Raw genomic sequence first — 26,691 nt, 5'->3', positions numbered from 1 at the left:
TCAATGATATTCTACTCTATTGTAGTCCATTCGTCTATTTTAGAAAACTTTATTTGAAAACAATCACAGGAAGGAACTTAATTGTTACCTGGAAAGGATCAATATTGAGACAAAAAAAAACAACAACATCCGCATTGGACCTTTAAACACATGCTCGTGAAATGAAAGAGAAATACCATAGAAGACGAAGAAAAGGGTGGAACCTGGATTGACAGTAAGTACGCGCTGTGTATAAACAACACAATATTGAAATCAAGCTATAGAGACAACACCAACACAGCAGTAGGTCTATGTGCTCATGTGGCCACTGATACAGAACGGCTGCATGTCGGCATACTACAGTAATCACGGATCTATTCAGCTAGTTTGAAATAAATTATTTACTAATCTCCATAAGGATATATTTTAATTACAAAAAAAACATTTTAAATTCTATGCAATTATATAGGCTTGTTGTAAAACATCCATGCATTTTTAAACAGAAAGTCTAGTAGTTCAGTATGAGACAAATGTTCATTTACGCCTCATACAATTCACAGACGGTGGTGATTGTTTTTAGTGCCCCTCCATTTTCCCACCACCTAAGTACTCTGAATGCAAACGTAGTCCCTGCAACTCCTCCTGCTGCCACCCTCCTCGCTAGTCGACTTTCCCTTCCCATCCGCTCTCTCCCACTGTATCGCGAGAGATAGGGAGCACAGAAATATTCACGTTAGCAACAACTGTTATAAAATTAGATTTATATCGCGGATATATGAACGAATTGTATGAAACGCTGGCGCGTATAAATTACAATTCTAATGTAAGCCAACGCAAGATTACTAAATTAGTTGTTTTATTAATAGCTGGCTAGCTAATAATAATATCTAGGTAGCTAGCTAGCGATTCGCCTGTTATCTGTAGCAAGTATGGGAGGCTAGCTAACTGTAAGTGGACACTATTTTGAAGACAAGCGTGTACAAGTGGGTAAACATAACATTACTTCAATTAGCTAGCACCCCTTATTCAACGATACTAGCCATAGTCTAGGTAGCTACTATAACAAACAATATCTCGCTACTATTAGCTGACTAAACCGCTGTTATTTAATTAAAACAGCTCGTTAGGCTTACATTTTTAGCTACATTGTTGAATATTGGCTCGTTAGCTACTTAGCTAACTGCTTCAAGCTGGTGCTTTTTCTTTAGCTAGCTAACATGGTTCTGTTAAGATGGATGGCGTTGCTAGCTAACTGATGGGTCGCTAGTTAGCTCAGTATCGCTTACGCTAACTAGATTGTTTATCACGCGATGTGCTGGCTCTTGTTGCTCGTTAACGTTAGTTAAGCTAACATGACCTCACTGTGTGTCATTTTACCATGTCCATGCACTATTATTACTCCGTAATATCAGTTATCTAGTTAACTGTCTCTCCTCCTCTCCTTTAGGTTATTTTAGCCATCAAGCATTGGCCTCGAGTTCTGACTAGGCCGACAATGGTTTGTGAATTCCAGTTAACTTCGTTAGCCAGTAACGTCAGTACTAACCAAGCTCTCTGGATTGTTTACATCAAGCGCCAGTTTGCAAACTAGCTGGGTAATGTTGTTAGCTAGCTAACGGTTTTCATGCGCAGTCAGTTGTTTAGCTACAATAATCTAGCCAACAAGGTATTTTATTTATTTTGCTGCCAGTAAGGTAGTTAGTTAGCTATGCCACACTATATTTGGATTTGCTACAGTGTGTGAAAGTGATTAAGCCACTAGTTATCTGAACACTGACAAATCAGTTTGTGTCTCACAAGCAACCATTTGGTTCTTCACCATGTCTAGCTACCACATCTAGTACCGTTATGTGAAGATATCTAGCTAGCTAATTGAATGGGTTGTCAGTAAAACGGGTTGCTTAACAATTTGTTTTTATGGATGTAAAGCATTGACTCAATTAAAAAAACAACAACTGTTGTGACCACTAGGTCCAACAGACAACAACTACAGGTGGCAACCGGTGCTAGGTGTATTTGTATTAGTAACAGTTGATTAGATATTGTAGATCATATTAGAGTTGGTTATGTCTCTGGAGAATATATGTAACAGGTAATGTGATGTATCACCATTGATTGTGCTTGTATTGTTTTCACAGGCTGCAGTTGTGTTCTTGTGGATGTGTGGTGGACCGTAAGCAGGGCGGCCACTTGTGAACCTCACCTATTTACCTCACCTCTGTCTTATACCTCCTCCCTGACACCGATTTTACCCTGTCTTTTATCATAGATATTTTTAAATGTATGAAAGCATGTTGCACAGAGATAGACCCACTATATTTCTACCTCGTCTCAGTCTGTGCTCATCAGTGTGTTACAGTAGTCTTTTAGCTGAAGGTTTTAAATGGGGGTGAATCTACTCTATGCCTGGCATAGTACGGTACTTGAATTCCCACCCATTTGTAAATTAGACCTGAGGAGCTTTGCAGGTTTCATTAATTAACCTTAAGTGATAAACCAAATAACAGCCAGCTAGTTGGCCAATCAGCCCCCTCCCCCCACGCCCTCCTGGTAGAATGAACGGCTCTCTTTTAACCCCACCTAGCCCGCGGGTAGCCAACTCCTCCCCGCTGCCCCTTTCACCCTCCCCTTCTCCGTCCCCTCCATCCCCCTCCCTGTTGCCCATGTTCCCTCGGCCACCCCCCCTGCCCCCTCCCTTGGCCCAGCCTCACCCCTCCTCGCTGTCGGACACCCCCACACCCTCCCCCTGCCTGAGCTGGACGGAGTTCTGTGAGCTGCATGCCCGCATGGCGGCGGGGGACTTTGCCCGCCACTTCCGGGCGTTCCTCCTGGAGAACCCTCACTACTCCCCCGACTCTGCTGCCGCCTTCTGTCGCCGCTTCACTGACCGCTTTGTCCGACATTTCCAGAGCGAACTGGAGGGGGTGGCCGGGCGCTGGGTACAGCCCCTGGGATGGAGGCGGGGAGCTGGGCCCCCCAATCAGACGCCACCTCCCTGGAAGAGGAGGCGGTCTCTCCCCCTCCTGCCACCGAGGGAGCCTCCTACCACCCCTGTGCCCCAGCCAACCCGGTGAGAGCCCTGCCCAAGCCTGCCTCCACACGACTGGTGTTGGAAACCAGAAGTGGGGACCAATTTCAAGACTCCTATGCTGTCACAACGGTCCTCCCCCCATCCTCCTCCTCCTCCTGTTCCTCCTCAGTGGGAGGAGGAAACAACGGCAGGCGGGAAGAGAGGGGTGCCCCAGTTACTGTTAAACACTTCACTGGCGTCGGCCCAGGAAATGGAGAAACGACAGCCGAGGAAGAGGACAGCTGGGCGGGCGTAACGGTCATGGAGGAGGAGGTGGAGCCAGATGAGGGGGAGGAGGAGCTGGAAGTTTGCTTGGACAATGAAGACCCCTCCCATATGCCCCAAACGCCTGCCTCCCCTTGCTCCGACACAACTCCTCCCCGCTCCAAGGGTAATGGCACCCCGGCCTCGGCAGGAAGCCAGTCCAAAACCAAACTGAAGAAGCGCTTCTCTCTGCGGAGTGTTGGGCGCAGCGTGCGGGGCAGTGTCCGGGGCATCCTGCACTGGCGCAGCTCGTCCAGCGACTCCCCCCAGAGCTCCTCCCAGCTGCCCTCCAGCTACAGCTACACAATGGGGGTCCAGGACGCTTGCACCGGCTCTTCCTCCAAGAGAAACTCTGGCACTCAGCCCCCTACACCCACCTCTTCCATGCCTGTCTCCCTCTCCCTGCCCCTCTCCCTCCCCCACTCCTCCTCCTCCTCCCTGCCCCCGTCTTCCTCCAGCAGTGCCACCTCCCTCTCGCTATCGGAGGCACGGGACCGCCGGCGGAGCAATGGCGAGGGGGGAGAGAAGGAGAAGTGGAGCCACCGGCTGGAGAAGCTGCGTCTGTCTCGCTCCCCGCCCCCCGTTCTCTCTTCGGCACCCACTTCGGCCGTGGTGTCACCTTCTTCCGGCCTGCCCCCCAGCAGCAGCAGCGCCACCACGAGGAAGACGGGCCGGCTGGTGAGGGAGGGAGGAGTTAGCGTCAGCTCCTCCATGCCAGATGAGTTTGCCGGGAGCCACGGTGGTTTCCCTGGCTTTTCCTTTGGCCTGCTGCACCACGGCACACAAGAACACAACAACGCTGGTACTGGCTTAAACAACACCTCGTCCACCGCTAACGCCGCTCAGACAGCTGCAGTGCAGCCTCTCGTCCCTGGGGGCACTGTGGGCTGGAGGGGTGGTCGGTGGCACAAGTGCCGACTGGTCCTGAGGGAGAGGGACAAGGAGGGGGAGCGCGGCGAGGAGTACTATCTGGAGTTCTTCATCCCGCCTAAAGTGAGTGAGACACCTGTTCAGTGCAACTCGATATTAGGAAGGTATTCTTAATGTTTGGAGTATATAGCTGCCCCAAAAAAAATCATATCTTGATAATGATACATTAATAAGTTTGCAATTTTATTTTCATGTGAACATAATCAATGATGAAATTAAAACGCAATACTCCAGTTTGCATTTTCAAGTTTCACAGTTTTTGTTTAATTTCCCACCAGATAACACTGCCATATTGAGAAATAAAATTATTGGAAGATAAAGTTCACATTTGTAATTGTATTACATTATACTGATACCATTATTTGTGACAAAAATATTAAAACTTAATGTGCAATTTAGCAATGCTTATTCTTTACAAGGTACAACATTTTAATTCAAATCTTTATTGGGTTAAACTATGTTGTTCCTCCCATTTTCGATTTAATTTCCTCATAGTCATTTGTTATCCTGGCCACATTAACTTATATCTGTCTATCATAGGGAAAACTAATTTTGATTGGCTGGGCCTGGCTCTCCAGAGGGTCGGGCCATCGGAGTAGATTGTGTATCTTTGATGTAACACTGAAGCATGACAACCTATCGACATGCTCCTTTGGAATGCTTGGAGATGAATGATGTCATTGGCAGGCATTGTGAAAATTGCACAATTTCTCTGAGTGCACAGATGTGTCTTATTCAATGTTCTTCTCTGTCCCCCTGTCTCAGTCCTCCAAGCCCAGGCTGACTATCCCATGCTGCTCTATTGTGGATGTGAGGAGCACCACAGCCCTGGAGGTGCCTGACAAGGAGAACACCTTCCTCCTGCAGGTGATGCTCTGCTCTGTCCATCCTTTCATTTCCCCTTTCTTGTTCTCTCAGTAAATTCTGTTCAGGTAGTCAATTCCTGTTCATCTTGCATCTGTAGACTGACTTGTATTTCGCTCTCTCTCTCTCTCCTTCCTCTCACCCCTCTCGCCCCCCTCTTTCACCTCCCCCTTCCTCTTGCCCCTCTCTCTCTCGCCCCCTCCCTCTCACCCCTTTGTCACTCTCTCGCTAACCCTATCTTTCTCTCTGTCAGTTGGAGGGACAGGTGCAGTATGTGATTGAGACGCGAGACGCTGTGCAGATGAGAGCTTGGTTGAGTGACATCAGGAACGGTATATGTATCAGGTAAGCAAATTGTGTGTTAAGTTGAAATAACTCTTAAGTCAGTGATTAATGTGGGTAGGGGGGCAGTCAGTTAGAGTTAAGAGGGACCATGTATATGCTTGTCAAATATTGATGAGGTCAGCAGCAGTAGAAGCGACACCCCAGCTACTGTAGAGCAAGCTTTGTATATCTTGACTCTACAGTGAACAGGAGGACATAGAAGCTGTGTGTGGGGGACCCATGGACATCAGTGGAATGCCAGAATTCAGTGACCGCCTCTCTCAAGGTGAGTGGGGCATCCCAAATCGACCCCTAGACACCTCACCAAGCTACTACTCTTAGACCAGTATATACCAACCAGTCAATCGCGGTCCTAGTCGATCGCCAAACATTTCTTTGCGCTCCTCTTTTTTTAAATGTATTTTTGTTGCCTTGAGCCGTTGGTGGTAGATGCACTTGATTCGGCAGCCCTGTGCGCCTGGTAGGCAAAGTCTTCCCATTTTGAACCATTTAATTTGTCTGAAGGACCAAACTCTGCCTACCCGGCAGACCTGTAGTGCTAAATCAAGTGTGCCTGCTGCGCTGGCCAATCGGATAGCTCAAATCACTGTGCCAGTAGCTTCCACTAGCCCGCAGCAAAGTTTGATACTGGCCTAAATGGGATTTTAATTACTTAAAACCCTGACCAGAGAGACTGTCAAAGAATACAGCAAATGCTGCTTTTACGATTCAACACTTTTCAAAACATAGAAAACGTGCATCGATAGGACCGGGGTTTTTATTATTATTAATGGCTCGTCGTGTCTATTTTAATGTCGACTCATAATTCACTTTCTCTGGTCATAGGAGCAACATGAATTTGTGCATGAGGCAGAAATAATGCGGTGTGACTCGAGTTTGGTCGTCAGACTGTCTCCCCCTCTCTCTGGTCAGTCTCACCGGAGGAAAAGGAGAGATCGGGGAACCGTGAGAGGCGGACCCTCTGCTGTTCTCGCTCTCCCCTCCATCCGCTGAGACTGACCATCAGATGCAGATACAACCAGACATGGAAACGGTTTGTGGGTTTATGAAATGCACATTCCTTTATTGAATACAGTATGTGTATGATGCCTTGTCTTTTGGCACTGTCGATGTAGCCTGTAGAGCGAAACGCAGGTTGCGAGTTCCCCCGGCGATTCATTTGGTTTTGGCAGCAGCCATTTGTTTGTTGCACTGCATGTAATGTTTCTTATCATGCCTTTTCTTATCAGTGTTACAATTAAAGTGCACAGAGTTCGGTAATCATTATGTGGTGTAAAATAATTATTTTAAAAACATAGACTACCTGTGAAATGTTTGTTCCTCTGTCATGCTCCTGCTGAGACGGGAGGAGCTTTTTCTTCTTTGGGATTTGGTTGTCAGATCGCATCCAACTTTTAGGTGCATACACCACCACCTACTGTACCGGTGTAAGGCCATCCACGGCCTACCTCCATTCAATTATTTGATACGGTAATATATACAATTGAGACAACGGGAAATTGCCCAGCCAACTATTAGCCCTATCTACAAAACCCACCACCCCATTCCACTATTTAACCCTATCAAGTCCTACTTCAGACCAACGGTCTGAGAGGACAGAACACTACCACTCAACACCCCCCGCAACTGTTCTGCAATAAAAGTACTTCTCTTCCACCTCTATTTTCTGTGATTTTCTGCAGTACAATTAACAACCAAGGCAATAAATGCTAAAAAGTCCACTGTACTGAAGCACATATTCTTCCCATCTCTCAGGATCCCTCACCCGGGTCCCCATCTTCCTCTACCACTCTTTTCACTGCTTCGGGATATGACACTTTCTGCACTACTCTAACCCTGGCTACCTCAAATGTCCCTTTCTCTCACCGGACACTTCCAAACTCCAGTTCCATGGGAACCCCCACAACTAACATGTATTACTTTCTCCTCCGATACCACACATTCCTTCGTCTCATGCCCTCCTTTCTCACATCAAGGCAGCTCCCTCCGACACACTGCTGCAACATGCCCAAAAACCTGACACCTAAAACACTTTTATTTTTGGAACAAAAGCTCTCACGGGGTAATTGACACTTCCTACCATGACCTTATCTGGCAAAGACTGCATCAAAACTCAGCTTGACAGACGTTGTCTTCTCCGTTTCCCCACGCTCTCCACCAAATCTACGACTCACCAAACGGCGGGAATCTTCAATTTCAACTGCTCCTCCTCAACACTTAATGCCATCCCCGTTATCACTCCTTTCAACGGCGCCCTGCTCTGCAAAGCAAGTCATCATTGTTGTCCCTAATCGCGTAATGCGGATCACCCACTCCCTCTGGGTGAATGTGACACAATAAATCATCACGAGTCCACTCCGAGTTAACTTCTTCAACTAAACAGTCCCCAACCTGACACCACATATGGATCAGCCAAAATACAAGGATCCATTCGCTCTACAAATCTCACTCCGACTGGACCAGAATCATCCTCAGGACAAGGCCCGACTTCGGCGGTCCTCACTCTCGCCAAGGTTCCATCATGGATGGACTTCACGCTGACCTTCCTCACTACACCACTTCTCTCTATATTCAACTTCTTCTCAGCAGTCAGCAATGCACCTGCAACCACCGTTAATTCATCCTCACTCTAATCACCTTCAATTGCCATGGGGTACTCACCATGGGGCACACAACATTCAGCAAACTGCTCGGCCACACGACGCCATACACGTTGTTTGCCATCTGCCCAGTACAGTTGAAACTGGGATTCATCCGTGAAGAGCACACTTCTCCAGTGGCCATCGAAGGTGAGCATTTGCCCACTGAAGTCGGTTCCGACACTGAACTGCAGTCGGGTCAAGACCCTGGTGAGGACAATGAGCACGCAGATGAGCTTCCCTTAGACGGGTTCTGACAGTTTGTGCAGAAATTCTTTGGTTGTACTGACCCTCAGTTCGGGTGGCTGGTTTAAGATGATCCCACAGGCGAAGAAGCTGGATGTAGAGGTGTTGGAGGCGGCTTATGGTAGAGAAATGAACATTAAATTATCTGGCAACTGCTCTGGTGGACATTCCTGCGGTCAGCAAGCCAATTGCACGCTCCCTCAACTTGAGACATCTGTGGCATTGTGTTGTGTGACACAACTGCTCATTTTAGGGTGGCCTTTTATTGCCCCCAGCACAAGGTTCACCTGTGTAATTATCATGCTGTTTAATCATCTTTTTGATATGCCACACCTGTCAAGTGGATGGATTATCTTGGCAAAGGAGAAATGCTCACTAACAGGGTACTAATTGTGCACAACATTTCGAGAAATAAGCATTTTGTGCATATGGAATATTTCTGGGATCTTTTATTTCAGCTCAAGAAATGGGACCAGCACTTTACACTTTATAACACTTTATATTTTTGTTCAGTGCATGTTTATTGTGCTGTTCAGGCCTTTATGTAAGGTCATTGTTACCATTGATTTATGATTAGTCTAAAATTGCACAGTCCAAGGTGAGGCCTGATGGGAATTGTACTTGAAACCCTGTCATTTCATTGGTTGCCGTGCTGGCTTGTTTTAACTCTTGAGTCTAATGTTTCGTTGCTGTTTTGAAAGTAAAATAAGTCTGGTTAAATAAATAATAGGACTGATGTTTTTGCTCCTGTCCTGTTGCAGTGTGTTATGGAGGTGTGGGCGGCTCCTCCCCGCTGATGGACCCTCTCCCCCCAGAACTACCGCCCCGCGCTCCTCTGGACGAATCAGACGGACGCGTGGGTGGAGCCGGCCTGGGCACACCATTTGCGGAGACGCCAGATGCCACAGGTGAAGCCTTAGCACACACGCAAAAGCACTCACATACAAACACGCATACACACCAGAATGTACAGGGCAAGTCTGGTGACATGTTTTTTTTTTTTGGTCTAATATTTTCATCAATCCCTCATCCATCCATCCCCTCATCCCTCCTCACCTCCCCAGGTTCCTTCCTGTTCTCAGATGTGGCGGAGGCGGTGGAGCACCCTCTGAGCGAGTGCCAGTGGTTCCACGGGACGTTGTCGCGCCTGAAGGCGGCCCAGCTTGTGCTGGCAGGGGGGACGGCCAGCCACGGCGTCTTCCTTGTGCGCCAGAGCGAGACACGCCGCGGGGAGTACGTCCTCACCTTCAACTTCCAGGGCAAGGCCAAGGTACAAGAGACGGGAGAGTGTGTGTCAAATCAAATCACATTTTATTTGTCACCTGGTGTAGACTTTAATGTAAAATGCTTGCTGACGAGCCCTTCCCAACAATGCAGAGTTTTAAAATTGAAATAGTAACAAGAGGAATACAATATAATACACAAGAATGGAGCTTACATACAGGGAGTAACAGTACCAGATCAATGTGGAGCTAAATACAGGGAGTACCAGTACCAGATCAATGTGGAGCTAAATACAGGGAGTACCAGTACCAGATCAATGTGGGGCTAAATACAGGGAGTACCAGTACCAGATCAATGTGGAGCTAAATACAGGGAGTACCAGTACCAGATCAATGTGGAGCTAAATACAGGGAGTACCAGTACCAGATCAATGTGGGGCTAAATACAGGGAGTACCAGTACCAGATCAATGTGGGGCTAAATACAGGGAGTACCAGTACCAGATCAATGTGGAGCTAAAAACTGGGAGTACCAGTACCAGATCAATGTGGAGCTAAATACAGGGAGTACCAGATCAATGTGGAGCTAAATACAGCTAACAAGTTACAGTTTTGTCTCATCAAATCAAAGTTTATTTGTCACGTACGCTGAATACAACAGTTGTAGACCTTAGAGTGAAATGCGTACTTACAGGCTCTAACCAATAGTGCAAAAAAGATATTAGGTTAACAATAGGTAGGTAAATAAATAAAACATCAGTAAAAAGACGGGCTATATACAGTAGCGAGGCTATAAAGGTAGTGAGGCTACATACAGGGGTGGTGGTCGGATTCATGTTTATCGTCAAAGGAATTTAGCGTTACACCGAGGCCTGTTCATTTGAAGCGGGGATCGATTTGGAGGTGGTGGGTCTGTCATGGTCTGGGGCGGTGTGTCACAACATCGTCGGACTGGGCTTGTTGTCATTGCAGGCAAGCTCAATGCTGTGCGTTACAGGGAATACATCCTTCTCCCTCATGTGGTACCCTTCCTGCAGGCTCATCCTGACATGACCCTCCAGCATGACAATGTCACCAGCCATGCTGCTCATTCTGTGTGAGATTTCCTGCAAGACAGGAATGTCAGTGTTCTGCCATGGCCAAGCGAAGAGCCCGCATCTCAATCCCATTGAGCACATCTGGAACCTGTTGGAACGGCGGGTGAGGGCTAGGGCCACTCCCCCCAGAAATGTCCGGGAACTTGCAGGCGCCTTGGTGGAAGAGTGGGGTAACATATCTCACAGCAGGAACTGGCAAATCTGGTGCAGTCCATGAGGAGGAGATGCACTGCAGTACTTAGTATCTAGTGTGGCCACCCGCTGCATTGACTGTTACTTTTGATTTTGACCCCGCCCTTTTGTTCAGGGACACATTATTCCATTTCTGTTAGTCACATGTCTGTGGAACTTGTTCAGTTTATGTCTCAGTTGTTGAATCTTATGTTCATTTCAAATATTAATATTAATGTTAATTCAGCTGAAAATAAACACAGTTTACAGTGAGGACGTTTCTTTTTTTGCGGAGTTTACATACACATGTGGGTCAGTGCAAGATACAGGCATTGCAGTTAGTATGGGTACCATTATTTGACTATTTAGCAGTCTGGCTATTTAGCAGTCTTATGGCTTGGGGGAAGAAGCTGTCTCTGAGCCTGTTCCTCTGAGAGCCAATGCTCTGGTACTGTTTGCTGGGCGGTAGCAGAGTAAACAGTCCATGACTTTGGTGGCTGGAGTCTTTAGCAATTTCTCTGGCCTTTCTCGGGCACCGCCTGATGTAGAGGTCCTGGATGGCAGGGAGCTTGGCTCCAGTGATGTACTGGGCTGTCCGCACCACCCTCTGCAGCGCATTGCGCATTTGCCATACCAAGTGGTGATGCATCCAGTCAAAATGCTCTTGATGTTACAAAGGAACTTGAAACTCTCGACCCACTCCACAACAGCCCTTTGAATGGGGGGGCGTGCTCACTCCTCTTTATCCTATAGTCCACAATCAGCTCCATGGTCTTACTGACGTCGAGGGAGAGTTGTTGTCCTGCAGGTGTCTTTCACGCAAGGCACAGTATTATATTCCTCAAAGCGAGCATAAAAGGCATTTTGCTCTATTTTGGAGTTCTGCATCGCTGGGCAACTCATGGCTGGGTTTCCCTTTGTAATCCGCTATCGTCTGCAAGCCTTGCCACTTACGACGAGCGTCGGAGATGGTGGAATATTATTCCACTTTCCTCCTATATTGTCCATGTGTGAAAGAGAGAGTAAGACAGTATTGATGTTTTACGTGTGTGTTGGAGAGTAACAGTGTGTTTGTATATGAAGTGGTAGGGGAAGTATCTGTACCATGTTAGGAGATATACCTGCTAAGTAGCACCCAAAGCTAAACCATATCCCCCTCTCTTCTCCCTTCTTTTGTTTCTGCTCGCTCCCTCTCTCTCTCTCCCTCTCCCCTGCAGCACCTGCGTTTGTCTCTGAACGAGGACGGCCAGTGCCGGGTGCAGCACCTGTGGTTCCAGTCCATATTCGACATGCTGGAGCACTTCCGCGTGCACCCAATCCCCCTGGAGTCTGGGGGTGCCTCGGACGTCACTCTCATCAGCTTTGTGGGTGCCACCGCCGTCCGGCAGCCAGGTAACCGGTCAGGGGTGAAAGGTCACAGGATATCCCACTAGGATGAAACGACACTGGTTTTACACTGGCCTCTAAAGGCACGTCTTGGGTGTTGTATGTCCGGTGTATGTGTTTTATGCATTATGATTGGGTTACACTATGCTGTTACGTCAGTGAATCAATATAGTGTGCGTGTGTATCATCCCATTGAGGATATGTGTACAGGCCATAAGTAATGTTGTGTGTGCTAAAACATGGCCACAACATGATGTTTCTGTCAATGTCATTATAACATAAGACTGGCCGCTTTGCATCCTCATCCCGTGTCCACTACAGCATGCATGCTTACGTACACATACTGGAGTGGCTCCGCATGGCTTGGTCCCATCAATTTGCACTGATGCTCCCACCCATACACCCCCCCCCCCCCAACACACACACGCACACAATTCCAAATCAACCCCTAGACCCTACTACCCTCTATGTCCCTAGGCCCTAGCACTCTACCTCATTTCCTTCTACACCCTTCTTTCCAACCCCCCCACCCCCGTGCCTTCCAGAGCTCTGATTGGCTGTCTCTTATTGTGTTTTCGTTGGGTCATTCTTCGCAGGCCGGGACAGGGCAGGCAGCCGGCCCACAGTCTGTGATGTCATCACCACGCGCCACCCTGACTCTCCATCAACCCCCATCTCTGACTGTGTGTAAGTGAGACCAGACTCCACAGAGAGAGAGACACCGAGTTAGAGAGGGAGGGAGATGTAGCGGGAGAGAGAGAGATGGCAAGAAGGAGAGAGAGTTTGCGAGAGGGGGAGAGACCTACAGAGAAAGACGGCGAGAGAGAGACAGACCGAGGGCGCGAGAGACAGACCGAGACCTAGCGAGAGAGACAGACCGAGACTTCGAGCGACCTCAAGCGAGGGCAACGGCGAGAGAGAGACCCAGAGCGAGAGAGAGAGAGAGAGACCCAGAGCGAGAGAGAGAGAGAGACCCAGAGCGAGAGAGAGAGAGAGACCCAGAGCGAGAGAGAGAGAGACCCAGAGCGAGAGAGAGAGAGACCCAGAGCGAGAGAGAGAGAGACCCAGAGCGAGAGAGAGAGACCCAGAGCGAGAGAGACCCAGAGAGAGACCCAGAGCGAGACCCAAGCGAAGAAAGACCAGCGAAAGCGAAGAAAGCCCGACAAGAAAGACAAGCGAAAAGCGAGACCAAACGAAGCGAAGACGAAAAGCGAAGACCAAAGCGAAGAGAAGCGAAGACCCAAGCGAAGAAAGAAGACAAGCGAAGAAAGCGAACCGAAGCAAAAGCGAAGACCAAGCGAAAGCGAAGACAAGCGAAGAAAGCGAGACAAGCGAAGATAAGCGAAGACAAGCGAACCAAGACAAGCGAAGAAAGCGAAGACAAGCGAAAAAGCGAAGACAAGCGAAGAAAGCGAAGACAAGCGAACCAAGAAAGACAAGCGAAGAAACAAGCGAAGAAAGCGAGACCAAGCGAAGAAAGCGAACCAAGCGACAAGCGAAGAAAAGCGAAGACAAGCGAAAGAAAGCGAACACGAAGCGAGAAGAAGAAAGCGAAGACAAGCGAAGAAAGCGAAGACAAGCGAAGAAAGCGAAAGCGAACCAAGCGAAGAAAGCGAAGACCAAGCGAAGAAAGCGAAGACAAGCGAAGACCAAGCGAAAGCGAAAGCGAACCAAGCGAAGCGAAACCAAGCGAAAGCAGACAAGCGAAGCGAGAAAGCGAACAAGCGAAGAAAGCGAAGACCAAGCGAAGCGAAGACAAGCGAAAGACAAGCGAAGCGAAGACAAGCGAACGAAGAAAGCGAACCAAGCGAAGAAAGCGAACCAAGCGAGACAAGCGAAAGCGAACAAGACAAGCGAAAAAGCGACAAGCGAAGACAAGCGAAGAAAGCGAAGAAGAGCGAACCAAGCGAAGAAAGCGAGACCAAGCGAAGAAAGCGAACCAAGCGAAGACCCAAGCGAAGACGAACCAAGCGAAGCGAAAGACCAAGCGAAAAGCGAACCAAGCAAGAAGAAAGCAACCAAGCGAAAGCGAACCCAAGCGAAGACGAACAAGCGAAGAAGCGAAAGCGAAGAAAGCCAACAAGCGAAGCGAGACAAGCGAAAGCGACAAGCGAAGAAAAGCGAACCAAGCGAAAGACAAGCGAAGAAAGCGAAGACAAGCGAAGAAAGCGAAGAAAGCCAAGCGAAAGCGAACCAAGCGAAAGCGAACCGAAGACAAGCGAAGAAAGCGAACCAAAGCGAAGCGAAAGCAAGCGAAGAAGCGAAGACGCGAAAGAACCAAGCGAAGCGAAGACAAGCGAAGAAAGCGAAGACAAGCGAAGCGAAGACCAAGCGAAGACAAGCGAAAAAGCGAAAAGCGAAGACAAGCGAAGAAAAAGCGAAGCGACAAGCGAAAAGCGAAGACAAGCGAAGCGAAGAAAGCGAACCAAGCGAAGAAAAGCGAAGAAAGCGAAGACAAGCGAAGAAAGAAGAAAGCGAAGACCAAGCGAAGAGAAGCGAAGAAAGCGAAGACAAGCGAAGAAAGCGAAACAAGCGAAGAGAAAGCGAAGCAAGCGAAGACAAGCGAGAAAGCGAAGAAAGCGAAGAAAGCGAAAGACAAGCGAATCCAAGAAAGCGACCAAAGCGAAGCGAAGAGCGAAAAGCGAAGACCAAGCGAAGAAAGCGAAGCGAAGCCCAAGCGAAAGCGAAGCGAAAAGCGAGACCGAAGCGAAGAAAGCGAAGACAAGCGAAGAAGCGAACCAAGCGAAAACCAGCGAGACAAGCGAAGAAGCGAAGAAAGCGAAAACAAGCGAAGAAAAGCGAAGACAAGCGAAGAAAGCGAGACCAAGCGAAAAAGCGAAGACCAAGCGAATCAAGAAAAGCGAAGACAAGCGAAGAGAAGCGAAGACCCAGAGCGAGAAAGCGAACCCGAAGCGAAGAAAGCGAACCAAGCGAAGAAAGCGAAAGCGAACACAAGCGAAAGCGAAGAAAGCGAAGACCAAGCGAAGAAAGCGAAGACAAAGCGAAGAAAGCGAACACAAGCGAAGAAAGCGAGAAAAGCGAGAACCAAAGCGAAGACAAAGCGAACACAAGCGAAGAAAGCGAACAAGCGAAGCGAAGACAAAGCGAAGAAAGCGAACGAAGACAAGCGAAGAAAGCGAACACAAGCGAAGAAAGCGAAGCGAAGACACAAGCGAGAAAGCGAACCAAGCGAACCAAGCGAGAAGCGAAGACCAAGCGAAAAAACCAAGCGAACCAAGCGAAGAAAGCGAACCAAGCGAAGACCAAGCGAAAAGCGAAGACAAAGCGAAGAAGCGAAAGCGAACAAGCGAAGCGAAAGCGAAGAAAGCGAAGAAAGCGAAAAAGCGAACCAAGAAAGCGAGAAAGCGAAGCGACCAAGCGAAGAAAGCGAAGAAAGCGAAGACAAGCGAAAAGCGAACCAAGCGAAGAGCGAAGCGAAAGCGAAGAAAGCGAAGAAAGCGAAGACAAGCGAAGAAAGCGAAGACAAGCGAAGACAAGCGAAGACCAAGCGAAGAAAGCGAACCAAGCGAAGAAGCGAAAGAAGACCAAGCGAAGCGAAGAAAGCGAAGAAAGCGAAGCGAAGAAAGCGAACCAAGCGAAAGAAGAAAGCGAAGCGACAAGCGAAGCGAGAAAGCGAACAAGCGAAAAAGCGAAGACCAAGCGAAGAAAGAAAGCGAAGACAAGCGAAGCGAAAGCGAAGAAAGCGAAGACAAGCGAAGAAAGCGAACCAAGCGAAGAAAGCGAAGACCCAAGCGAAGAAGAAAGCGAAAGCGAAAGCGAAGACCAAGCGAACAAGCGAAAAGCGAAGACAAGCGAACCAAGCGAAGAAGCGAACCCAACAAGCGAAAAAGCGAACCAAGCGAGCGAAGACCAAGCGAAGAAGAAGCGAACCAAGCGAAGAAAGCGAAGACCGAAGCGAAGACAGAAAGCGAAGCGAACCCAGAAAGCGAAGAAAGCGAACCAAGCGAAAAGCGAAGACGAACCAAGCGAAGAAAGCGAAGACAAGCGAAAGCGAAGACCAAGCGAGAAAGCGAAGAAAGCGAGACAAGCGAAGAAGCGAACCAAGCGAAGAAGCGAAGACAGAAGCGAAGACAAGCGAAGACCCAAGCGAAGACAAGCGAAAGCGAAGACACAAGCAAAAGCGAAGAAAGCGAAGACCAGAGCGAACCAAGCGAAAGACAAGCGAAGAAAGCGAAAAGCGAAGAAGCGAGACCAAGCGAAGAAAACAAGCGAACCAAGCGAGAAGCGAAGACACAAAGCGAAGACCAAGCGAAGAAAGCGAAGACAAGCGAAGAAAGCGAAGACAAGCGAAGCGAGAAGCGAAGACAGAAGCGAAGACCAAGCGAAAGCGAAGACAAGCGAAGAAAGCGAAGACCAAGCGAAGAACACCCAAGCGAAGCGAAGACCAAGCGAAGAAAGCGAACACAGACAAGCGAAGCGAAAGCGAACACAAGCGAAGACCCGAAGAAGCGAGACAAGCGAAGAAAGCGAGACCAAGAGCGAAGACGAAGACGAGAAGCGAGAAGAACCTAAGAAAGACGACCAAGCGAAGAGAAAGCGAAAGCGAAGACAAAGAAAGCGAAGACGAAGACAAGCGAAGACCCAAGCGAAGACAAGCGAAGCGAACCAAGCGAAAGCGAAGACACAAGCGAGACCAAGCGAAGAAAGCGAACACAAGCGAAGAAAGCGAACCAAGCGAAAGCGAACCAAGCGAAGACAAAAGCGAACACAAGCGAAGACACAAGCGAAAAGCGACAAGCGAAAGCGAGCGAACGACAAGCGAAGAAAGCGAAGACAAAGCGAAGACACAAGCGAAGAAAGCGAACCAAGCGAAGAAAGCGAACACAAGCGAAGCAAAAGCGAACAAAGCGAAGAAAGCGAACACGAAGCGAAGACAAGCGAAAAGCGAACAAGCGAAGACCGAAGCGAACAAGCGAAGAAGCGAAACGAAGAAAGCGAACCAAGCGAGACAAGCGAAGACAAGCGAAGCGAAGCGAAAGCGAAAGCCAAGCGAAGCGAACCAAAAGCGAAAGCGAAGCGAAGACAAGCGAAAGCGACGAAAGCGAAGACAAGCGAAAGCGAACCAAGCAAAGCGAAGACCAAGCGAAAGCGAACCAAGCGAAAGACCAAGCGAAGAAAGCGAAGACCCAAGCGAAAGCGAACCAAGCGAAGCGAAGACAAGCAAGCGAAAGCGAAAGCGAAGACCAAGCGAAGAAAGCGAAGACCAAGCGAAGACCCAAGAAAGCGAACACAAAAGCGAAGACCCAGAAAGCGAACACAAGCGAAAAGCGAAAGACCAGACGAAGCGAAGAAAGCGAAGCGAAGCGAAGAAAGCGAGACCCAAGCGAAGAAAGCGAGACCAAGCGAAGAAGCGACCCAGAGCGAACACAAGCGAAGACAAGCGAACAAGCGAAAAAGCGAACAAGCAAGCGAGAACCCAAGCGAACACAGAAAGCGAAGACAAAGCGAAGAAAGCGAACCAAGCGACAAAGCGAAGACGAGAAGCGAAGAAAGCGAAGACCAAGCGAAGAAAAGCGAAGACCCAAGCGAAGAAAGCGAAGACCGAAGCCGAAGACCAAGCGAACCAAAGCGAAGAAAAGCGAAGACCAAGCGAAGCGAACAAGCGAAAGAAGCGAAGCGAAGCGAAGCGAAAGCGAAGCGAAGACAAGCGAAGAAAGCGAACCAAGCGAACCAAGCGAAGAAGCGAGACCAAGCGAAGAAAGCGAAGACCAAGCGAAGAAAAGCGAACCAAGCGAAGACCGAAGCGAAGAAAGCGAAGACCAAGCGAAGAAGCGAACCAAGCGAACCCAAGCGAAAAGCGAAGACCAAGCGAAGAAGAAGCGAGACCCAAGCGAAGCGAAGACCAAGAAGGCGAACCAGCGAAGCGAAGACCAACAAGCGAAAAGCGAAGACGAAGCGAGAAGCGAAGACAAGCGAGAAAGCGAAAGCGAAGACAAGCGAAAGCGAGAAGACGAACCAAGCGAGAAAGCGAACCAAGCGAAGAAAGCGCGAAAGCGAACAAGCGAATCAGCGAAAAGCGAAGACGAAGACAAGCGAGAAAGCGAAGACCAAGCGAACCAAGCGAAGACGAGACAAGCGAAAGAAAGCGAAGACCCAAGCGAGACCAAGCGAACAAAGCGAACAGAAGCGAAGCGAAGACCCAAGCGAAGAAAGCGAAGACAAGCGAGAAAGCGAAGCGAGACCAAGCGAAGAGAAAGCGAAGCGAAGAAGCGAGACAAAGCGAAAAGCGAACACCAAAAGCGAAGACCAGCGAAGACGAAGCGAGACACAAGCGAAGACACAGAAGCGAAGCGAAGACAGCGAGACGAACCAAGCGAAGCGACACAAGCGAAGAACAAGCGAAGACACAAGCGAAGCGAGACACAAGCGAAGAAAAAGCGAGACCAAGCGAAGAAAGCGAAAGACCAAGCGAGAAAGCGAACCTAGAGCGAGAAAGCGAAGACACAAGCGAGAGCGAACACAGAAAGAAAGAGAAGCGAACACAAGCGAAGAAAGCGAACACAAGCGAAAAGAGAAGCGAACACAGAAAGCGAAAGCGAACCAAAGCGAACACGAAGACACAAGCGAAGACACAAGCGAAGAAAGCGAACACAAGCGAAGCGAGCGAAGACCAAGCGAGCGAAGACACAAGCGAAGAAAGCGAAGCGAGCGAAGAAACACAAGCGAAGCGAAGACCAAGCGAAGAAAGCGAAGACCACAAGCGAAGAAAGCAAGCGAACCCGCGAAAAGACCAGACAAAGCGAACGAAGACCAAGCGAAGCGAAAGCGAAGACCAAGCGAAGACCCAAGCGAGAAAGACCAAGCGAAGCGAAGACCAAGCGAAACCCAAGCGAACACAAGCCAAAGACCAAGAAAGCGAAAAGACAAGCGAAAGACAAGCGAAGACCAAGCGAAAAAAGCGAAAGACCAAGCGAAGACAAGCGAAAAGCGAAGAAAGCGAAGCCCAAGCGAAAGACCAAGCGAACCGAAACCAAGACCAAGCGAAGAAAGCGAAGACAAGCGAAAAGCGCGAAGAAAGCGAAGACCAAGCGAAGAAAGACGAAGCGAAGAAGCGAAGACCAAGCGAACCAAGCGAAGACAAGCGAACCAAGCGAAGAAAGCGAACCCAAGCGAAGCGAGACCAAGCGAAGACAAGCGAAGACCAAGCGAAGAAAGCGAACCAAGCGAAAGCGAAGACCAAGCGAAAGCGACCAAGCGAAAAAGCGAAGACAAGCGAAGAAAGCGAAGACAAGCGAAGCGAAAAAGCGAAGACCAAGCGAAGAAAGCGAACGAAGACAAGCGAAGCGAAAGCGAACCAAGCGAAGAAAAAGCGAAGACAAGCGAAAGCGAAAGCAGACAAGCCAAGCGAAAAGCGAAGACCAAGCGAAGAAAGCGAACCAGAGCGAAGAGCGAACCAAGCGAAAGCGAAGAAAGCGAAGACCAAGCGAAGCGAACCCAAGCGAAGAACCAAGCGAACCCAAGCGAAGAGAAAAGCGAAGACAAGCGAAAGCGAACCAAAAGAAAGCGAAGAAGAAAGCGAAAAAGCGAGACAAGCGAAAAGCGAAGAAGAAAGCGAACCAAAGCGAAGAAAGCGAAAGACCAAGCAAAGAAAGCGAACAGCGAAGAAAGCGAAGACGCGAAAAGCGAAAGCGAACCGAACAAAGCGAAGACGAACACAAGCGAAAGACCAAGCGACAAGCGAAGAAAGCGAAGCGAAGAGAAAGCGAAGACAAAGCGAACACAAGCGAAAAAGCGAACACAAGCGAAAAGCGAACACAAGCGAAGACAACAAGCGAACCAAGCGAACACAAGCGAAAGCGAACAAGCGAACCAAGCGAAGACACAAGCGAAGAAAGCGAACCTGAAAAGCGAAGAAAGCGAAAGCGAAGACAAGCGAAGAAAGCGAAGCGAAGACCAAGCGAAGACACAAGCGAAAGCGAAAGAGAACCAAGCGAAGAACACAAGCGAAGACAAGCGAAGAACCAAGCGAAGACCAACACAAGCGAAGAAAGCGAACAACACAAGCGAAAGCGCGAAGCGAAAGCGAAGAAGAAAGCGAACCAAGCGAAGAAAGCGAAGACCAAGCGAAAGCGAAGACCAAGCGAAGACCCAAGCGAAAAAGCGAAGAAAGCGAACCAAAGCGAAAGCGAAGACCAAACGAAAGCGAGACAAGCGAAAGACGCGAAGCGAAGCGAAAGACAAGCGAAAGACCCAAGCGAAGACAAGCGAAGACCAAGCGAAAAGCGAAGACCAAGCGAAGAAAGCGAGACCCAAGCGAAAAAGCGAACCACAAGCGAAAGAAACCCAAGCGAAACGACCCAAGCGAAAAGAAAGCGAAAGCCAAGCGAAGAAAAGCGAAGACCAAAGCGAAGAAAGCGAAGACCAAGCGAAGAAAGCGAACAAGCGAAGAAAGCGAAGACGAACCAAGCGAAGAAAGCGAGACAAGCGAACCAAGCGAAAGCGAAGAAAGCGAAAGCGAAAGCGAAGACAAGCGAAAGAGAAAGCGAAGACCAAGCGAAAAAGAACCAAGCGAAGAAAGCGAAGACAAGCGAAGAAAAAGCGAAGACCAAGCGAAGAAAGCGAACCAAAGCGAAAAGCGAAAGACAAGCGAAAGAAAGCGAACCAAGCGAAGAAAGCGAACCAAGCGAAGCGAAAGCGAACCAAGCGAAAGAAAGCGAACAAGCGAAGAAAGCGAAGACAAGCGAAGAAAGCGCGAAAAGACCAAGCGAAGAAAGCGAAGACAAGCGAAGAAAGCGAAGACAAGCGAAGCGAAGAAAGCGAAGACGAAGCGAACCAAAGCGAAGACCAAGCGAAGAAAGCGAAGACAAGCGAAAACAAGCGAAGACAAGCGAAGAAGCGAAAGCGAACCAAGCGAAGAAAAAGCGACCAAGCGAAAGCGACAAGCGAACAAGCGAAGAAGCGAACAAAGCGAAGACAAGCGAAGAAAGCGAAGACAAGCGAAGAGCGAGAAAGCGAAGACAAGCGAAAGAAAAGCGAACCAAAAGCGAAAAGCGACCAAGCGAAGAAAGCAGACAAGCGAAGAAAGCGAAGACAAGCGAAGACCAAGCGAAGAAAGCGAAGACCAAGCGAGAAAGCGAAGCGAAGAAGAAGCGAAGAAAGCGAAGAAGCGAAGAAAGCGAAGAAAGCGAAGCGAAGCGAAGACCAAGCGAAGAAAGCGAAAGCGAACAAGCGAAGAAAGCGAACAAGAAAGCGAAGAAAGCGAAGACGACAAGCGAAGAGAAAGCGAAGACAAGCGAAAGCGAAGAAAGCGAACCAAGCGAAAGCGACCAAGCGAAGAAAGCGAAGAAGACAAGCGAAGAAAGCGAACCAAGCGAAAGAAAGCGAAGCGAAAGAAAGCGAAGACAAGCGAAGAAAGCCAAGCGAAGAAAAGCGAACAAGCGAAAAGCGAACCAAACCAAGCGAAGACAAGCGAACGAAAGCGAAAAAGCGAAAAGCGAAGAAAGAAAGCGAACCCAAGCGAAAAGACAAGCGAAGAAAAGCGAACCAAGCGAAGAAAGAAAGCGAAGCAAGCGAAGAAGAGCGAAGAAAGACAAGCGAAGAAAGCGAACACAAGCGAAGAAGACAAGCGAGAAAGCGAAGACCCAAGCGAAGAAAGCGAACAAAGCGAAGAGAAAGCGAAGACAAGCGAAGAAAGCGAAGACGCGAAGAAAGCGAAGACAAGCGAGAAAAGCGAAGACAAGCGAAGAAAGCGAAGACAAGCGAGAAAGCGAAGACAAGCGAAGAAAGCGAAAGCGAAGAAAGCGAACCAAGCGAAAAGCGAGACAAGCGAAGACCAAAGAAGACCAATGAAGAAAGCGAGACAAGCCGAAAGACCAAGCGAAGACCAAGCGACAAGCGAAAAGCGAAGAAAGCCAAACGACAAGCGAAAAGCGAAGACAAGCGAAGAAGACAAGCGAAGAAAGCGAACCAAGCGAAGACGAACAAGCGAAGAAAGCGAACCAAGCGAAGCGAAGAAAGCGAAGAAAAAGCGAACCAAGCGAAGAAGACAAGCGAAGAAAGCGAGACCAAGCGAAAGCGAAGACCAAGCGAAGAAAGCGAAGACAAGCGAAGAAAGCGAAGACAAGCGAAGCGAAAAGCGAAGAAAGCGAAGCGAAGAAAGCGAACCAAGCGAAGAAAGCGACCAAGCGAAAAAGACAAGCGAAGAAAGCAAGCGAAGAAAGCGAAAGCGAAGACAAGCGAAGAAAGCGAACCAAGCGAAAGCGAAGACCCAAGCGAAAGCGAAGACCAAGCGAAGAAAGCGAACCAAGCAAGCGAACAACAGAAGCGAAAAGCGAAGAAAGACCAAGCGAAGACCGAAGAAAGCAAGCGAAGAACCGAAGACAGCGAAGACCAAGCGAAAGAAAGCGAAGAAAGAGACAAGCGAAGAAAGCGAACAAGCGAAGAAAGCGAAGACAAGCGAAAAAGCGAACCAAGCGAAGAAAGCGAACCAAGCGAAGAAAGCGAAGACAAGCGAAGAAAGCGAACAAGCGAAGAAAAGACAAGCGAGAAAAGACGAAGAAAGCGAACAGAAGAAAGCGAACCAAGCGAAGAAAGCGAACCAAGCGAAGCCCAAGCGAAGAAAGCGAAAGACCAAGCGAAGAAAGCGAAGACCCAAGCGAAGACGAACCAAGCGAAGAAAGCGAACCAAGCGAAGAAGACAAGCGAGAAGACAAGCGAAGCAAGAAAGCGAAGAACAAGCGAAGCGAAGACCAAGCGAAGAAAGCGAAGACCGAAAAGCGAAAGCGAAAAAAAGCGACCAAGCGAAGAAAAAGACCCGAAGAAAGCGAACCAAAGCGAAGAAAGAAAGCGAGACGAAGACAAGCGAAAGAAAGCGAAGACGAAGAAAGCGAAAGCGAAGACAAAGCGAAGAAAGCGAGACAAGCGAAAGAAAAGCGAAGACAAGCGAAGAAAGCGAAGACCAAGCGAAAAAGCGAAGACCAAGCGAAGAAAGCGAAAGCGAAGAAAAGCGAAGACAAGCGAAGAAAGCGAAGCGAAGAGAAAGCGAGAAAGCGAACAAGCAACCAAGCGAAGAAGAAAGCGAAGACAAGAAGAGACCAAGCGAAAGCGAGACGAAGAAAGCGAAGCGAAGAAAGCGAAGCGAAGAAAGCGAAAAAGCGAACCAAGCGAAGAAGAGCGAAGAAAGCGAACAAGCGAAGAAGAAAGCGAAGAAGCGAAGACCAAGCGAAACCAAGCGAAGAGAAAGCGAAGAGCGAGACCCAGAGCGAGAGAGAGAGAGAGAGACCCAGAGCGAGAGAGAGAGACAAGCGAGACCCAGAGCGAGAGAGAGAGAGCGAGACCCAGAGCGAGAGAGAGAGAGCGAGACCCAGAGCGAGAGAGCGAGACCCAGAGCGAGAGAGCGAGACCCAGAGCGAGAGAGCGAGACCCAGAGCGAGAGCGAGACCCAGAGCGAGAGCGAAGACCCCAGAGAAGAGAGCGAGCGAGACCCAGAGCGAGACCCAAGCGAGAGAACGAGAGAAGAGCGAGAGCGAGAGAACGAGAGAGCGAGACCCAGAGCGAGAGCGAGAGAACGAGAGAGCGAGACCCAGAGCGAGAGAGAGAGAGCGAGACCCAGAGCGAGAGAGAGAGAGCGAGACCCAGAGCGAGAGAGAGAGAGCGAGACCCAGAGCGAGAGAGAGAGAGCGAGACCCAGAGCGAGAGAGAGAGAGCGAGACCCAGGGCGAGAGAGAGAGAGAGAGAGACCCAGGGCGAGAGACCTAGACTGTGAGAGACCTAGTGAGGGGAAGACGGCGAAAGAGACAGAGAGATATCTAGAGTGAGAGAGACAGCGATCTAGTGAGAGACCTAGATAGAAAGACAGCGAGACAGAGAGGGAGAGAAACTGAGAGAAAGAGCTTGAGACCCAGAGCGAGAGAAGGAACCCCCCAGAGCAAGAGACGGCAAGAAAGAGACCTAGAGAGAGAACACTAGACTGGGAGAGACCTAGTGAGGGAAAGATGGCGAGGGCGAGAGAGTTCTAGAATGAGAGACACAGTGACCTAGAGAGAATGATGGCGGGAGAGAGGCAGCATGAGAGAGAGACAGAGAGAGGGAGAAACCGAGAGAAAGACCTAGAGCGAGAGAGACCTAGAGCTAGCCAGCGAGAGGGATGGCCGGCGAGAGAGAGAAGCCGATGGAACGCACTATAGCGCGAGTGTAGAGCTCGCTAGTGGCCATTCACCTCAGTGTACTGCTCAGTCTTCCAGTGAAGTTAGTCTGTACTAACCTTATCAAGAACTGGACCTACCATAGAGTATTTTTGAAAACACAGATCACTCCTAGAGCAATGACTTGAGAGTCCACCTCTGCTATAGAATGTTGTATCTGCTAAAAAGTTTAGGGTCATGTAGAATCTTCATAGAACATTTTCAGATGATGCGTTGTTTTGTGTTTTTTACATTAAATGTATTCAATAGACGGGAACAAGGTGTGTATGTGAGCGCACAGTGTGTTTGTGTGTGTCTCGACTGATTCCATGACATGGACCTGTCACACAGACGTCGCGGCCATGACACTCACTCTGTCTCTCCCCCTCTTCCTCCTCCTCTTCTCCCTTCTCACCACTCGCTCTCTGGAAATGTCACCTTTTTATCTTGTCCCCTGCCCGCCCCTCCTTTATTTACACCTTTTTACCACTCTTTCTTTCTCTGCTTTTCTCTCTCGGCTGTTCTTTCCTCCCACCAGACTTGACCAGCAGACCCCGTAGCCCCCCCCAGCCTCCTCCTCCACCCCTGCCCCCTGGCCGGCCGCCACCCCCAACCCCACCCCAGGAACGAGGGAACGAGACCGAGCTGGGAGGAGGTGGGGGAGGAACTGCAGCAACTGCAGGAGGAGGTGAAGGAGCGGAGGACTGGGAGGAGAGGGAAGCTCCTCTTCGCCAACTGGAGGGGGTGGAGGGCGAAGAGCGGGAAGGAGGGAGGGCAAGAGCCATTGACAACCAGTACTCCTTCTTCTGAGGAGGGAGGGGGTGTTTGTGCAAAAGGGAGAGTGGAGGAGGCGGGAGTCATAGCCATTCATAACCAGTATTTGTATTTTGTTACGAGACTGAGGGGAAGGGGTTAGAAGGACGTACTAACACTATTAAAACACAAGCATTCTGGGAGATCCAGCCAGATGGAGAGAAAGAGAAAACGGGTGAAAGAGAAGAGGGGGATGGGAGCACCTTACAACACTAAGTAAAGGTACACTAAGTAAAGGTACACTAATGTTTAGCGAGATAAGCTTTTTTGCCGGTACACCTCTTGGTACGCTTTTTTGTAGACTTTTGAATCCATTTATGGATGTAGGTAGTGAGAGAGATATCCTCTGAACCCAGCAGTACCATACCTCAATATCCTGCAGACATTCTACTGGCCAGCAGTACACTTTCAGAGGTAGAGATGGAGGACAACCATATACTTACTAGGTGGCAAAGAGACTAGGCTAGAACCGGCAGGCAGGATACATATACCTCAGTCACTCTTTCAACCCCACTCTTTCTCTCCGTCTCTCTTTTTCTCTCCACTCATTTTCTGGTTTTCTTTAATGGTAGAGAAGTGGCCAGAGGTAGAGAGAGCGATTATATCTATCCTTCACATAAAAAAATGCTTTGTTATTGATAATAATGATATGATTAACAATAATGATAAAGGAAATAATGATGATGGTCGGAAATAATAGTATTAATTTTATTTTTAAAATGCCTTTTATTGTATGTTGTTTCCTCTGTAATACGTAACACTTGTTCCTGCCCCCATTCGGTTATTTCAGTTGAAATTTGTTTGCCTTTTTAAAATATTCCTAAGCCTCATACTCAGTCTTTCCCTCACGCTCATACAGTCCTCTCCTCCTGGACCTCATCCAAATTTAATTTTAATGTGCAGAAATAGAAAATAAGAAAAATATAAGGGGGGGGACATTTTTCTACTTGTGCCTTTCTTTGTTATCACCTCTGTCGTACTCCTTCAACCTGTGCCTGGGTTGTGTGGCCATGTCCTGTCTTTCTGCCATTCAGTTCAGTGCCTCTTTTTTTCTCTTTGTATCCCCCTCCTTCCTCTTTGTTTATACCTTCACTTCTTCTGTTTGTCCTCTACTCAGAGCTTTGTCATCTTTTACACATCTTACCCCCATCCCCCTGTTCATCCTTTTCAAATGTTGATCTCTATTTGTGCCTTTCTGTCTCTGTCGCTCTCTCTTTTGCTGGGACCTTGTGTTGACGGTGGGCAGGGTTTTGTCCAACCTGTGTGGTTAGTTTCAGGTACAACATTGAATTAAATGATATGATATAATATAATTATACTGAAACATTTTGGCCTCGTGTGTTGTTGCTTTGGTTCACTGTAATTGTTTCTTACTGAATAAAGGGGAAGGATGTAAAGGAATGTTACAGTAATTCTTGAAGTTTTGGGTTGCCACAAAGTCAAATGGCTATATCATAAAAAATCATGAAAACAGAAATTAGTTTTTGGGTCATAAATTATGGTTAGGCATACGGTTAGCAAT

General features: G+C 48.7%; 1 protein-coding gene across 1 annotated transcript; it reads left to right on the top strand.

Moving 5' to 3' along the window:
• The first annotated feature begins 667 nt into the window (after positions 1-667).
• On the top strand, positions 668-26,570 carry LOC135555963 (SH2B adapter protein 1-like). The gene is given in 11 exon segments (XM_064988788.1): positions 668-926; positions 1,427-1,477; positions 2,118-2,915; positions 2,918-4,306; positions 5,009-5,110; positions 5,361-5,452; positions 5,635-5,717; positions 9,099-9,245; positions 9,402-9,607; positions 12,045-12,219; positions 24,895-26,570. Coding segments are annotated over 9 exon segments (2,847 nt in total). The 5' UTR covers positions 668-926; positions 1,427-1,477; positions 2,118-2,534; the 3' UTR covers positions 25,167-26,570.
• The last annotated feature ends 121 nt before the right edge of the window (positions 26,571-26,691 follow it).

The sequence above is a fragment of the Oncorhynchus masou genome, chromosome 15 (genome assembly GCF_036934945.1).
Source record: "Oncorhynchus masou masou isolate Uvic2021 chromosome 15, UVic_Omas_1.1, whole genome shotgun sequence".
NCBI lineage: Eukaryota > Metazoa > Chordata > Actinopteri > Salmoniformes > Salmonidae > Oncorhynchus > Oncorhynchus masou.
The sequence above is the reverse complement of the archived record's forward strand: the minus strand, read 5'-3'. Positions and strand labels throughout refer to the sequence as shown.